The following is a 16362-nucleotide window of genomic DNA, read 5'->3' as shown; positions in this document are numbered from 1 at the left end:
CTCTGATAAAGGTAATTTGTTCACGAAGTTATCATTTTAATGTTTTGTTGATTTTTGCTTGATTGTTTAAACCTTCAGTACACAACTGTCCATTTCTGTATCAATCTCACAACCCTGTTTGTGCTCATCTCTGCATTTGAGCATCTGATTTTAACCGTGTTATTCGCATGCAACTCAATAAACCTGATTTACACAAAAAAAAACGTATGCGTTGCCGAAAACGCGTCAAAACGCATGCAAAAAAAGCATGCGTTTTTTAATGTTAAGTATAGAAAAAAAAACGCATGCGTTTTTTAGCGCTAAAACGCTGCAGATCAAAACGCAAGTGTGAAACCAGCCTAAGCTGAGCTTTTCAGCCCATTTTTTTAGGCTGAAAGTGCCCCTCTCAGCTTATACTCGAGTCATTGTCCCAGGGGGTCGGCAGGGGAGGGGGAGCGGCAGCTGTCACCTCATACTCACCTGCTCCCGGTGTGTCTCTGCATGTCCCTGCTTCTCCGGCGCCCGCAGCTCTTCCTGTGTTCAACGATCACATGGTACAGCTCATTATAGTAATGAATATGGACGCGACTCCACTCCCATAGGGGCGGAGCGCATATTCATTACTTTAATAAGCAGTACCAGTGACTGCTTAACACAGGAACGAGCTGCCAGCATCAGAGACCATCGCATCGGAGAAGCAGGGACAGCGCCGGGAGGGTGCGTATAACGGGGGGAGGGTGAGCCATGCGATATTCACTTGTCCCCGTTCCACCGCCGGGCTCCACTGTGTCTTCCGCGTCCTCTAGCTCTGACGTTCAGGTCAGAGGGCACGATGACGTGTTTAGTGTGATGGAACGGGGACAGGTAAATATCGCAAGTGCCGGTGTCCCCGCGTGCTCAGGACCAAAGGTGAGTATGTCATTTTTTTTTTTAATCGCATCAGCAGCATATCGGGCATAATATTATATGGAGCATCTTATAGGGCCATAATCAACCTTTATGCAGCATTATATGGGGCACATTTTCTATGGAGCATCTTATGGGGCCATAATAAACCTTTATGCAGCATTGTATGGGGCATAATATTTTTTGGAGCATCTTATGGGGCCATAATTAACCTTTATGCAGCATTGTATGGGGCATAATATTCTATGGAGCATCTTATGGGGCCATAATCAACCTTTATGCAGTATTATATGGGGCAAATGTTTCTATGGAGCATCTCTTGGGGCCATAATCAACCTTTGTGCAGCATTATATGGGGCAAATGTTTCTATGGATCATCTTATGAGGCCATAATCAACCTTTGTGCAGCATTATATGGAGCAAATGTTTCTATGGAGCATGTTATGGGGCCCATAATCAACCTTTGTGCAGCATTATATAGGGCACATTTTCTATGGAGCATCTTATGGGGCCATAATCAACTTTATGTAGGATTGTATGGGGCAAATGTTTTTATGGAGCCATAATCAACCTTTGTGCAGCATTATATGGGGCAAATGTTTCTATGGAGAATCTTATGAGGCCATAATCAACCTTTGTGCAGCATTATATGGAGCAAATGTTTCTATGGAGCATGTTATGGGGCCCATAATCAACCTTTGTGCAGCATTATATAGGCACATTTTCTATGGAGCATCTTATGGGGCCATAATCAACCTTTATGTAGGATTGTATGGGGCAAATGTTTTTATGGAGCCATAATCAACCTTTGTGCAGCATTATATGGGTCACATTTTCTATGGAGCATCTTATGGGGCCATAATCAACCTTTATGCAGCATTGTATGGGGCAAAGCTTCTATGGAGCATCTCATGGGGCCATAATCAACCTTTCTGCTGCATTATATGGGGCAAATGTTTCATTAACTATTAGCAGCCTGCATATTCAATGTTCCTTGCATTCATGCAGCCAGGAGTGTCCCATGAACTGGATCCAAATCTGTGCAAGACAATGTTATTTTACGGCAATTATGTACAGGGCTGGATGAAGCTTAAAAGGGAACAAACTAGTCAATTTAAAAAGTGCATCTGATCTCCAGGATAGATGTTATACAGCAGGAGGAGCTGATCAGGCTGATAGACATTTTTGTGGAAAAAATTGCCAGTAAAACTTGTATTTTATTCAGTAAAATCTCTGGTGACTGTATGCATGTGAGTCCAGTGGGCGGTCCTATTCAGTGATTTACAGTCTTCCCTGTATAACTGTGCATTCCGTTATAACTGTCGGTCACTTGTAGGACTGCCCACTTGACACATATAAATATAAAAAAGCAGGGATTTCAATTAATAAAATACAAGTCAAATGCCACAAAGGACAACATCTGCATGGAGTTTGTATGTTCTCCTCTTGTTTTCTGTGTTTGCTCCCACACTCCAAAGACATACTGATCAGGAATAGATTGTGAGCCCCAATGGGAACACTGATGATAATGTATGTAAAGCGCTGTGGAATTAATGGCGCTATATAAGTGAGTATAATAAATAAAAAAATAATATGGAGCATGTTATGGGGCCATAATCAACCTTTGTGCAGCATTATATGGGGCAAATGTTTCTATGGAGCATGTTATGGGTCCATAATCAACCTTTGTGCAGCTTTATATGGGGCACATTTTCTATGGAGCATCTTATGGGGCCATAATCAACCTTTATGTAGGATTGTATGGGGCAAATGTTTCTATGGAGCATCTTATGGGGCCATAATCAACCTTTGTGCAGCATTATATGGGGCATATTTTTGTATGACATATCTTATAGGGCCCATCATAAACTTTATGGAGCATTATATGGGGCATATTTTATTATGGAGCATCTTATGGGGACCATCATGAACTTTATGGAGCATTATATGGGGCTCCTGATTCAATATGGATATTCAAAAACACTTAACCTACTGATGTTTCAATTAATTTTACTTTTATTGGTATCTATTTTTATTTTTGAAATTTACCAGTAGCTGCTGCATTTCCCACCCAAGGCTTATACTCAAGTCATTAAGTTTTCCCATTTTTTGTGGCAAAATTAGGGGTCTCGGCTTATACTCGGGTCGGCTTATACTCGAGTATATACGGTAATTAGTGTATGTGGATACAGAATGGGATATAATTATAGTTCGGTCAGGCAGCACGGTGGCTCAGTTGTTAGCACTGCAGCCTTGCAGCGCTGCAAGGAGCCTTGCATCTGCAAGGAGTTTGTATGTTCTCTCTGTGTTTGCGTGGGTTTCCTTCCACACTCCAAAGACATACTGATCGGGAATTTAGATTGTGAGCCCCAATGGGGACAGTGCCAATAATGTCTGTAAAGCGCTGTGGAATTAATGGCGCTGTATAAGCGAGTAAAATAGGTAAATAAATAGTATGGGACACAAAGTGGGACTTTGCCAAGGAGAGAGTACTTTGTCTTCCATTCAGAAGTCATATGTGTAGGCATAGAGGGAGCACTATAATTGTGTAAAGGTGGAAGGTGTACAGTGTTAGTGGTGAGGCGAATTATGGTATATGGGAGATGGAACTACTACTGTGTAGGTCGCTGTTTAGTTTATTTGTAGGTGGGTAAATGCCAAAAGCGATAAGCCAGAAAGTTCTGCGTATTACGTTTTGCAGAAACAGGATATTGATGGTAAGAAGTTGTCATGGTGTTCTGGGACAGATAGAGAAGAATGATTGGGATCACAAAGAACGTCACTAGTATGTTACTGTATTAATACAGTATGTACATAATACACATACAGTTGTGCTCAAAAGTTTACATACCCCGGCAGAATTTTTGCTTTCTTGGCCTTTTTTCACTGTGGGGAGATCTCAAGCGCGCTGTTCATCCTAGACAGTCCAGGAATTTACAGGTACTGGAGGCTTTTTGCCAAGAAGAGCGGGCAGCTTTACCATCTGAGAAAATAAAGAACCTCATCCGCAACTACTACCAAAGACTTCAAGCTGTCATTGATGTTAGAGGGGGCAATATTGGGGTATGTGAACTTTTGATCAGGGTCATTTGGATGTTTTGGGTTGTCATTATGATTTAAAAAGAGAACACACAGTAGTTTGATAATAAATGGCTTCACCCAAACCACTAACCATGAGTGGAGAAAAGGTTTTTGTGTTATCATTTATATTCTCTGAAAAGGGCCAAGAAAGCAAAAATTCTGCCGGGGTATGTAAACTTTTGAACCCAACTGTATATGGTATTGCGGGGCACCTGTGTACACCTGGTATCTTCCACTATATGGTCACTGTAGGGTAGTAATATTGGTCTTAGTACAGTTGTTTTTCTTAATGGTAATAGTGGTGATATTATTTGTTCCTTATGCAGTGGTATTGTTGGTAGTATTGGTCAATATAGTGCTTTTTTTTCTAATGATATGGTGGTATAGTTACTTGTATAGTGGTATCATTTGTTAATTGTAAGACTGTGGAGGGATTGTTCTTAATTGGGGGGAAGGTGAAAATTGATCTTTATAGACCTTAGTAGGGCCTTAGATTTCCATCCATGAATGTAACAACCTGGTCCTTGTGGGGGGACCCAGATTCCGGGTTCTTGGAGCTTCTCTTTGATGAGGTACCTGGAGACAGATGCCTACATAGATTATTCAACCCAATTAGGCTACGTTCCCACAATGAGCTTTTGGTGAGTTTTTGATGTTGCAGATTTTCTGTACCCATTAAGTAACATAGGTTACTTGCAGTTTTTTAAAAAATACACAGCATAAAAAAAGCTTACCAAATACTCATTGTGGGAACGTAGTATAACTCTTCTTTACTTCTTTTGCTAGATGTACAAATTCGTTGACAGCTTTTCTCGAATGTTACTAGATGGTTCAATAAATTTTCAATGCTGTACTTTCAAAATTCTACAGATTCTTAATTCAAGGTCAAATTAAATATGTCTGCCTATATGGAATATTTAAATTGTTTGCTGTACGCTCCTTTTGAGGCCACGTTCACATGTGCAGTATTTGGTTAGTATTTTACCTCAGAATTTGTATTTCAAAAACTTTTATTGGGTAATAATTCTTATTTGAGGGGAAAAAGGGGAGAAAAAATGGGAAACAAGGGAAGGGAAATATTGATTTAAGGAAGGGCAATGATGAAATAGGAGAGGATGAGGGTAAATAAGGGGAGAACAAAGTTTGTGTAGTCATATTTGAGCAATTTAGAGTAAAAATACAAGTAAAAAACAGTAGCCTAAAAAAAATTACACAATTCATGGAAATTAAAATTAGAGTATCAAAGTAAGTACCTGAGAGAGACAAATTATGGGAATATTTGACTCCAAGGATCCCATTTTTTATTAATGTTTCAAACATATTATTTTTAATGGGAAATTTACATTCATATGCTCTATGTAGTGATATTTTCTCAATATTGTCAGTAAATTTAGGAGAAATCTGCTATTGAATTGTTTACCACCAGAAATATGTGAATTAAAAGGAGCCTAAGGCTACTTTCACATTAGCGTCGGGTAACGTCCGTTGCAGTGCGTCGTTTTGAAGAAAAAAAGCATCCTGCAAAGTTGCCCGCAGGATGCGTTTTTCTCCATACACTTGCATTAGCGACGGATTGCCACACGTCACATCCGTCATGCGACGGATGCGTCGTGTTTTGGCGGACCGTAGACACAAAAAAAGTTCCATGTAACTTTTTTTGTGCGTTGTCTGCCATTTTCGACCGCGCATGTGCGGCCGAAACTCCGCCCCCTCTTCCCCGGACATTACAATGGGGCAGCGGATGCGTTGAAAAACTGCATCCGCTGCCCCCGTTGTGCATTTATTTCACAGTATGCGTCGGTACGTCGGCTAGACTCATTACGACGGGCCCGTACCGACGCTAGTGTGGAAGCAGCCTAAGAGGAGAAGAGAGTTGTTCCACCTCAAGAGAAAGGAGAGCCATTTGGGGTGACAGTGTAATTTCTCTGTTAAGAAGTTTATTAATTAACTGTGACACCTGATACCACAGATTCTGGATCTTCGGACAGTTCCAATAAATATGTCACTTTTTTCCCACAGTTTCTCCAGCAAATTGTGCGCACATTGCGGATTTTGATGCGTTTTTGGACGCTCAGAATTGCATCAAATCCGCAATGTAGTGCATCACCAATGTTGTTCTATGTGAAATGAAGAATTGTTGTGCAATTTATATGCGAAAAAACGCATTGCGGTAAAAAAAGCAGCATGTTCATTAATTTTGCGGATTTTCTGCCTTTTTCCCGCAATTCTATGCATTTGGAAAAACCGCCTGAAAAAACGCACACACAAAAACGCGTCAAAAAACGCGAAAAAAACGCATGCGGATTTCTGGCAGAAATGTCCGGTTTTTGTCAGGAAAATTTCTGCTAGAAATCCTGACGTGTGCACATAGCCTAAGTGTCAACATCTTTGTATTCATGATATGGTAAATATAAACCAAAACCTCAGGTTCAAATTGATATAGAACCATGAAAGAGAATAAGCAATAGACTTAAACTATATATAGCAATAAGCAAAGAAAATAAAATGGTAGATTTGTTTTTGATACTATAAGACAATTCACAAAAATAGTCCTTTGAAATATGAAGCTACCATGTGGCGGTAGATAATATTTCACTATTACACATCACAAACCCCTATTTACCAACAATGAAATATTCATCCAAGGTAAAAAAAAAAATTAAGTACAAAAATGAATTTTAAAATATAATTTATTAAACAAGAATAGATAAAAATATAAGAAACAGAAAGGTGCTAGGAAAGAAAGAGGTATCTAATTCCAAGGTGTGCACAAAATCAAGTAGCAGTATATAAACTAGTATTCCTCATATAAACAGATTCTATTCAAATTGTTGTCTCAGGCCACAATACCCAACTGACAATAGAATGCTGCATTAGTGCTATGAAGTTTGACAACCAAGGAATCTGTATGCAACACTATAAGGCAATCAAAGTCCTCCGGAAGGAACCCTCCTAATCCAGAGAGTTCACTTCCTATTGAGGAAACGTTTGTGAAAGGAGATACGGAAAAACGTCTTACCATTAAAGGGAACCTGTCACCCCCAAAATCGATGGTGAGGTAAGCTCACCGTCATCAGGGGCTTATCTACAGCATTCAGAGAGGCCCGGCACTATTCTTCTGCATTGTGGGGAAATCAAGGTTAAACGGTACAAAAAAAAATTCCTGTAAGAAAAAATATTATGTGACAATAATAAAGACATTTCTTCAACCATATAGGTAATCCCTCTGCATGTGCAGAAATTAAATTAGAATAAACAAGAGCCTTACCTCAGTATTTGTAAGCCAAAACCAGAAGGAAAACTATAATAGAAACGTGTCACCATTTATGTATTTTTCTCCCACTCCTGGTTTTAGCTTACAAATACTGAGGTAAAATAATGATCAAATACTGAACATGTGAACGTGGCCTAATGGTACAAATAGAGAACTTCTGAAGTGTTAAAAATTGTATTCTGAATCATGTTTTACTGATTGTGTAAAATCGTCATGTAGGAATGTTATAAAATGTCAGCTTTAATATGTTCAACAGAAGTTAAAATACAGTCTGTTTATATTTCCAGCAGCTGAATGCACAGAAAAATGTGTGGAAAATCCCCTTTCTTTTCCAAAGAACAAAGTAAATTGCAATAATATCAAAAAGGATAATCAAGAAAATTCAAGAACACTTCTTATAACAACTATACCATCATTCTTCCCCGGCGATGATCTATCTACTGATTTAACTAATCGCAATGATCCTTTACCTGGTCAATCCCAGATTGTTAAGCAAAGCACAGAAGATGCAGAGGGTAAAATATTTCTGTATTCTGAAAGTGGCAAACATTTTAAAAAGAAAACAATTCTATCAATGCAGGAAAGAATTCACAGAGATGAGAAGCCATTTTCATGTTCTGAATGTGGGAAAGGCTTTAGGAAGAAATTTAACCTTACTAAACATGAATTAATTCACAAAGATGAAAGGCCATTTCCTTGTTCAGAATGTGAGAAAAGTTTTCGCCAGAAATCAGATCTCTTTATTCATCAAAAAATGCACACAGGAGAGAAGCCACATTTATGTTCTGAATGTGGTAAATGTTTTGCAAGGAAATCGTGTCTTGTTGAACATCTGAGAACTCACACAGGGGAAAAACCATTTTCATGTCCAGAATGTGGTAAATGCTTTCGCCAGCGGTCTGCTGCTGTTCACCATCGTGTAATCCATACAGGAGAGAAACCCTATTCATGTTTGGAATGTGACAAATGGTTTAGCAAGAAAGCTGATAGTATTAAACATCTGCAAACTCACACTGGGGAGAAGCCATTCTCATGTTCAGAATGTGGGAAAAACTTCACAAGAAAAACAAGTCTTGTTCAACATCAGAGAACTCACACCGGAGAGAAGCCATATTCTTGTTCAGAATGTGGTAAATGTTTTAGTCAGAAGTCAGATCTTCTTAACCATCAGGTAATCCATACAGGGGAGAAGCCATTTTCATGTAATGAATGTGGAAAATGGTTTAGCAAGAAATCTTATAAGGTTAAACATTTGAGAATTCACACTGGGGAGAAGCCATTTTCATGTACAGAATGTGGGAAAAGCTTCACAAGAAAATCAAGTCTTGTTGAACATCAGCGAACTCACACAGGAGAGAAGCCGTATTCTTGTTTAGAATGCGAGAAATATTTTAGTCAGAAGTCAGAGCTTCTTAAACATCTGGTGATCCATACAGGGGAGAAGCCATTTTCATGTTCTGAATGTGGGAAATGGTTTAGCAAGAAATATGACAGAGTTAAACATCTGAGAACTCACACTGGAGAGAAGCCGTTTTTTTGTTCAGAATGTGGAAAATGTTTTAAGCATAATTCTGATCTCATTAAGCATCATAGAACTCACACAGGGGAGAAGCCATATTTATGTCCAGAATGTGGAAAATGTTTTACTCTTAATGATGATCTGATTAAACATAGGGTAATCCATACAGGGAGGAAGCCATTTTTATGTTCAGATTGTGGGAAGTGTTATAATCATAGATCATCGCTTGCTCAACATAAGAAGCGCTTCCATTTTAGCAGTGTGACTGTAGCAGATGGTTTTCCTTAGATCCAATGTTTCATAAAAATAAAATATATTAAGTTAAAATCATGATTTTTGTAATCTCAGGCTTGCTCATACAAATATTTTTTCTTCAGTGTCTGTATTCTAACCGTCAACAAAATAAATAGCAGAGAGCTGAGCTTTCAGACAAAACCTAGGCCGCTGTACAACTCCATGCACCATGCCATATTTCACCATGTTTTTAAGGAATTCCTGGTTCTAACCCGTCTAGCTATAGTTAATGCACAAGTTCACAAGAAGCTTTCTTTTAAAGTTCATCCTGGCAGCCATAAAAGCAGTGGAAGCCCCGTTCTTGCACTGGATTACTGTGGAGCACAGCTCCAGACATGCCATCTCACCCTTTGCTTTAGTCATGGCCAATTTCCTATAGCTTTCTATAGCACTCACTGCTAATTTCCTATCGCCCTGCATTTGGCACCTTCAAAACTGCTTATGTTTAGAACTTTTCCCGACCTAACCCCATTGCGTGGCTGCTGTCAATACTGATGCCTTCATCCATCCATCAAGGTTTCATACTGAGATATTGAAAAGGGTTAGCTTCTTCTCCCACCAATTTTCAAAAAAATTTGATGAGACCCACTTCTTTGTAATGGAGCCTTAAAGGGAACCTGTCAGGTTCCCCATTCCCTCCAAACCAGCACAATTCACTTATGTATCAGTAAATTCCCTGCCTATCCAGCTTGTATAAAGTTTTTAGGTTAAAAATAGGTTTAAAAAAGCATTTATAATGTCCCCTTTTTCTGTGCTAATTAGGACTTTGACTAATTGATGGGGTGTTAGTTGCCCCAGACTAGTCAGCCTTCTTTCCATGTGATAAAAATTTTTGCAGGAGCTGTCAACATCACCAGCAAATATCATGCATGTGTATGTCGCTCATTTCGGCAGCGTTGTTGCATCTCTGAAGTCAAGTTTATCCTTCCCGTCTTCAGAGGTGCGCAGTGCATGACCAAAAGTTCAGACGATGGCTTTTGGTCATGCGCAGTGGGCCTCTTGAGCTGGAGAACTGTACACCCAGCTTCTGAGGCGCACTTCGTATTGCCGGAAATTCAGAAGATGGCTTCTGTTTAGGCACAGTGCTTCTCTGAAACCAGGAAGCGCACTGTGCTTCCATCCTGGTAAATTGCTCTCATCCTGGGCCACATCCAGGTTTACGTCCCCATAGTTTTATATATCCTTCATCCTGGGCCCCATCCTTGTACATGGCCCTCATCCTGGGCCCCTTTCTGGTACATGTCTCCATCCTGGTATATGGTCCTGATCCTGGCCCCATCCTGGTATATGTACCACATTCTGGTCTATGTCCCTCATCCTGGTATATGCCCTCACCCTGGTATATGGCTCTCATCCTAATCCCCATGTTGGTATATGACCTAATCCTGGGCCCCATCCTAGTATATGGCCCTCATCCTGGTATATGGCCCTCATCCTTAGCCCCATCCTGGTATATGTCCCCATCCTGGTATGTCCCCATGGTATATGGCCCTCATCCTGGAATATGTCCTCATCCTGGTATATAGCTCTCATCCTTGTATATGGCCCATCCTGGTATATGGCTCTCATCCTGGGCCGCATCTTGGTATATTTCTCCTTCCTGGTATATGGCCCTCATCCTGGTATATGAACCTCATTCTGGGCCCCATCTTACAATATGTTTCCCACCCTGGTATATGGCCCTCATTTTCGACCTCATCCTAGTATATGGCCCTCATTCTGGTATATGTCCTCATCCTGGCATATGTCCCCATCCTTGTATATGGACCTCATCCTGTGCCCCATCCTGGTATATGGTCCTCATCCTGGTATATAGCCCTCATCCTGGGCCCCATCAAGGTATATGTCTCCATCCTCTTATTTATTATGCGTTGCTTATATAGCACTATCTTATTCCGTAGCGCTTTATAGACATTATTATCACTTTCCCCAATTGGGCTCACAATCTAAATTCCCTAGCAGTAAGTCTGGAGTGTGGGAGGAAACCAGAGTACCCGGAGGTATATGGCCAGGCTGTATAAGGTCCCATCCTGTTATGTCTCTCATCCTGAGCCCCATACTGGTATATGTGTATCATATATGGCCCTCATCCTGCGCCTGGCACATCCTGCTTTATAGCCCTCATCCTGCTATATGGCACACATCCTGGTACATATCCCCCATCATGGTACATGGGCCTCATCCTGGGCCTCATCTTGGTATATGGCCCCCATCCTGGTACATGGCCCGACTGTTCAATACACTGTAAAAAAAAAAAAATGCTCTTCCCAGCACTTTCTCGCCGCGGAGCATCCACATCTGCAGCTGGCAGCTGACTTCAGCGTGCGACAGGAGCTCATGACGTCACTGCCATGCTCCCCTAGTCACGTACGTGCGGACGTCAGCTGCTGGCCTCTGATTGGCCGGCAGTGTGTATTACGGCGCACAGACCTTATTGGTCTGTACACTGCAATACACTTTAACTCGAACGCACATCCAGCTGAAGTAGAGGCTGGCGTCGGTGGGCCCCTAACCCACCAGTCCCGGTCACAGCAGCGACCGCGATCGTTACGCCTCTGTGGTAATCGTATCTGTTTACTGAGTGTCAGATCTTTGGTGAAGATGTTTCTATATAGAGTCTGATATGTTGAGTACCCCTATGGTTGTCCACTATTAGATTTCTGTTTAGGATGCTGATGTTCCACGTCCAAGACATAGTTATAAGGTTATTACATCAATGAATTCTGCACACCCTACAGGATTGTGCTGTTACTAACAGCTCAACAGGCGCAATATATAATTGGGGTTCCATGATCGGCCGCACTGGGGCCCAAAAGGTAAGGAGCACAACTACCACCTCCAAATCAGCAAGCAACTTCTCTAGTAAACAGAGCTATTGTACTGCAAAGGACCCATATATGATTCTTTGCACAGTGACCCTTTTCCATCTGTGTCCGCTACTGCAGCTCATTGTATCTGGAATTACATAGGGTTTGTGCGATCCCAACATCACACTAAGTTTATCTTTTTAAAGGGCTTATGTTCAGGTTGATAGACTGCGGTAATAGTTAAAAGGTGGTGGCTTTAGTTTGTATTGGCAAAACCTGGTGAATTAACTTAATAAACGTAAGTCATATGTCATTTCCCTGCCTTTGATGCAGGCACGCATCTTCCTTTGGACATGATGACTGATTTAATAAGCAAACATGTGCCTCGAACAGCCGTGGGTGAGCTCTGAAAGTTGCTATTTACCTGTTAAATCCCCCTCTCAATTTCTGACAGAGGCATTAACAGTAGTGTTGAGCATTCCGATACCGCAAGTATCGGGTATCAGCCGATACTTGCGGTATCGGAATTCCGATACCGAGTTCCGATACTTTTGTGATATCAGGAATCGGTATCGGAACCATATTCATGTGTAAAATAAAGAATTAAAATAAAAAATATGGATATACTCACCTCTCCGGCGGCCCCTGGATCTTACCGCTGTAACCGGCAGCCTCCGTTCCTAAGAATGAGCGTGTGAAGGGCCTTCGATGACGTCGCGGCTTCTGATTGGTCGCGTGAGCGCTCATGTGACCGCTCACGCGACCAATCACAAGCCGCGACGTCATCGCAGGTCCTTCACGCGCTCATTCTTAGGAACGGAGGCTCCCGGTTACGGCGGTAAGGTCCAGGGGCCGCCGGAGAGGTGAGTATATGGATATATACACTCACCGGCCACTTTATTAGGTACACCATGCTAGTAACGGGTTGGACCCCCTTTTGCCTTCAGAACTGCCTCAATTCTTCGTGGCATAGATTCAACAAGGTGCTGGAAGCATTCCTCAGAGATTTTGGTCCATATTGACATGATGGCATCACACAGTTGCCGCAGATTTGTCGGCTGCACATCCCAAAGATGCTCCATACAAGGCAAGATGGATCCATGCTTTCATGTTGTTTACGCCAAATTCTGACCCTACCATCCGAATGTCGCAGCAGAAATCGAGACTCATCAGACCAAGCAACGTTTTTCCAATCTTCTACTGTCCAATTTCGATGAGCTTGTACAAATTGTAGCCTCAGTTTCCTGTTCTTAGCTGAAAGGAGTGGTACCCGGTGTGGTCTTCTGCTGCTGTAGCCCATCTGCCTCAAAGTTCGACGCACTGTGCGTTCAGAGATGCTCTTAGGCCTACCTTGGTTGTAACGGGTGGCGATTTGAGTCACTGTTGCCTTTCTATCAGCTCGAACCAGTCTGCCCATTCTCCTCTGACCTCTGGCATCAACAAGGCATTTCCGCCCACAGAACTGCCGCTCACTGGATTTTTTTTCTTTTTCGGACCATTCTCTGTAAACCCTAGAGATGGTTGTGCGTGAAAATCCCAGTAGATCAGCAGTTTCTGAAATACTCAGACCAGCCCTTCTGGCACCAACAACCATGCCACGTTCAAAGGCACTCAAATCACCTTTCTTCCCCATACTGATGCTCGGTTTGAACTGCAGGAGATTGTCTTGACCATGTCTACATGCCTAAATGCACTGAGTTGCCGCCATGTGATTGGCTGATTAGAAATTAAGTGTTAACAAGAAGTTGGACAGGTGTACCTAATAAAGTGGCCGGTGAGTGTATATGGATATAGAGAGAGAGAGGTGAGTATATGGAGATATATATATATATATATATATATATATATATATATACTCACGTCTCCGGCGGCCCCTGGACCTTACCGCCGTAACCGGGAGCCTCCGTTCCTAAGAATGAGCGCGTGAAGGACCTGCGATGATGTCGCGGCTTGTGATTGGTCGCGTGAGCGTTCACATGAGCGCTCACGCGACCAATCAGAAGCCGCGATGTCATCGAAGGCCCTTCACGCGCTCATTCTTAGGAACGGAGGCTCCCGGTTACATCGGTAAAGTCCAGGGGCCGCCGGAGAGGTGAGTATATCCATATTTTTCTTTTAATTCTTTATTTTACACATGAATATGGATCCCAGGGCCTGAAGGAGAGTTTCCTCTCCTTCAAACCCTGGGAACCATTCCGATACTTTGCGTCCCATTGAAATGCGTTGGTATCGGGTATCGGTATCGGCGAGATCCGATATTTTGCCGGTATCGTATCGGCCGATACTATCTGATACCGATACCAATGCATATCGGAAGGTATCGCTCAACACTAATTAACAGTGGAGCACATCGTTCCACACTCTCATTGGTAAACAACATAACAAGAAAAAAATCAAAACTCCAAAATTACAGTTTTTTTTGGCCTCTGCAACATTGCCATAAAATACAGTAAGAGGAGATCAAAACATTAAATCTACCCCATGTGACAGGGTCACTGGCACGATATGTGTCACGGAGACTGCTTTCCTCTGTGATATAGAAACCCATAAGTTACCTTTCAGCATGGTATGTGCTGAAGGAGTTAAGCGGCGATGTTATGGGCGTGTTTTTAGGTGAGTAGGTAAGAGATGGGCGGGATGCCTACTTACCATATCTCTACCTCAAGGGTGTGGCTGGGGAAATAAATGTCCAGCCATATTTTTTTCTGTCTTGTGTAGAGGCAAGCAAGCCTTAGGCTGATGCTCCTGAGAGAGCTGCCATATATGTTGGCCCAGGAGTCCTGGGCAGGACTGTTTATGAACTTTTTGTTTTCTTTTGAGCTAGAAGGGCTATTTCTTCGGTTGCCATTTTGTGGTTTATGATACAAAAAAACACCCAGAGACTTTAACCCATGTGTGCGTGTGGCTACCTCAAAGAGCAGCTAAGTGAGCCTGCCACACCCTAAATGGTATCAGTAAAAATGTCAGGTTAGGGCGCAAAAAATAAGCGCTCACACAGCCCCATATTTTGAAAAATGAAAATGTTACAGGCCTCGGAAAATGTTTTTGTTTTTTTTCGTTTTACAAATTTCCGACTTTTTTTCACCACTTAAATGAAATAAGAAAACTATAAATTTTTTATATCTGCGTTCTCATACTGATCTAGAGAACTATATTGGCAAATTAGTTTTACCATTTGGTGAATATGGTAAATAATAAATCCAAAAAACAGTTTTGCAATTTCAATGCACTTGGAATTTTTTTTTTTCCGTTTTCAAGTACACTATGTTGTAGAATGACATTGAAAAGTACAACTCGTCCTGCTGAAAAGAAGCTCTCATATGACTAGAATGACTTAAAAATAAAATAGCTATGGATCTAGGAATAAGGTGATGTAAAAATAAAAACTAAAAAAATGAAAATTGCCATGTCATGAAGGTTAAAATCTTGTTGCCTCTATTTCCTTTATGAAGGAGCCAAAAATAAACACAAAGGCCAAGGTTCATGAAAGTGTTTTTGACAGTTTTCTGGTGTGTTTCAAGATTTAGCACAACTCAGAAGATATGCGACTTTTGGTGTTTCATGCCAGTCCTGGAGAGCTCCACTGAAATGGGTGTATCATCAGCAGGATGGGACGAGGTAATCCCTGTTATGATCCCTAGTGGCAGAGGATCACAAATAGATCAGCAAGTGATTAAACTAAGGACGAGCTCTAGGGAGATGGTAACTGGACTGATCGCAAATCTGAACCTATCCAAAACAACTAGAGGTAGCTGGTGAACGTGCCTAAAAAATTCTTAGACGTCTCGAGCCAGCCTGAGGAACTAGCTACCCCTAAAGAGAAAGAAAGACCTCGCTTGCCTCCAGAGAAATAATCCCCAAAGATATAGAAGCCCCCAACAAATATTAACGGTGAAGTAAGAAGAAGGCACATACATAGGGATGAAATCAGATTCAGCAAAAGAGGCCCACTAGTACTAGAAAGCAGAAAATAGAGCAGGGGTCTATGCGATCAATAAAAAACCCTTACTAAATATCCATCCTGAGATTTCAAGAACCCACACACCAACTAACGGTGTGTGGGGAGAAACTCAGCCCACTAGAGCAACCAGCAAGCGAGGGAATTACATTTTAGCAAGCTGGAACAGAAAACATGATAAACACTGCTGATCAAAAAATGAGCAAACAAAACTTAGCTTATCCTGGATGGACTGGGAGCAAGGTAGTCAGAAGGAATCTGAGTAGCACTGATTACATCGACAGCCGGCCACAAGTGGAAGTAAAACAGAGCTATATAGGAACCTCCCAGAGGATAACGAACCAGCTGATAGCCAGAGACCAGCAGGATAACAAACAAAGCCACCAGGGGGAGCCCAAAGCAAAAGTCACACAATACCACCAGTGACCACAAGAGGGAGCCCGAAAACAGAGTTCACAACAGTACCCCCCTTAAGGAGAGGTCACCGAACCCTCATGAAAACCCCCAGGGCGATCAGGATGAGCCACATGGAAGGCACGAACCA

At 41.8% G+C, this 16362-nt stretch overlaps 1 protein-coding gene across 1 annotated transcript in view; it reads left to right on the top strand.

The window, feature by feature from the left end:
• Positions 1-9086, top strand: part of LOC143767884 (uncharacterized) — a 139478-nt gene extending 130392 nt beyond the window's left edge. The window contains exon 12 of the mRNA XM_077256404.1: positions 7528-9086. Coding sequence (XP_077112519.1) covers positions 7528-9047 — 1520 coding nt within the window. The 3' untranslated portion in view covers positions 9048-9086. The remainder of the gene's footprint in view (positions 1-7527) is intronic.
• Positions 9087-16362: the final 7276 nt, after the last annotated feature.

The sequence above is a fragment of the Ranitomeya variabilis genome, chromosome 4, assembly GCF_051348905.1.
Source record: "Ranitomeya variabilis isolate aRanVar5 chromosome 4, aRanVar5.hap1, whole genome shotgun sequence".
Classification (NCBI taxonomy): domain Eukaryota; kingdom Metazoa; phylum Chordata; class Amphibia; order Anura; family Dendrobatidae; genus Ranitomeya; species Ranitomeya variabilis.
Note: the sequence above shows the minus strand (reverse complement) of the source record. Positions and strands in the feature narration are given on the sequence as shown.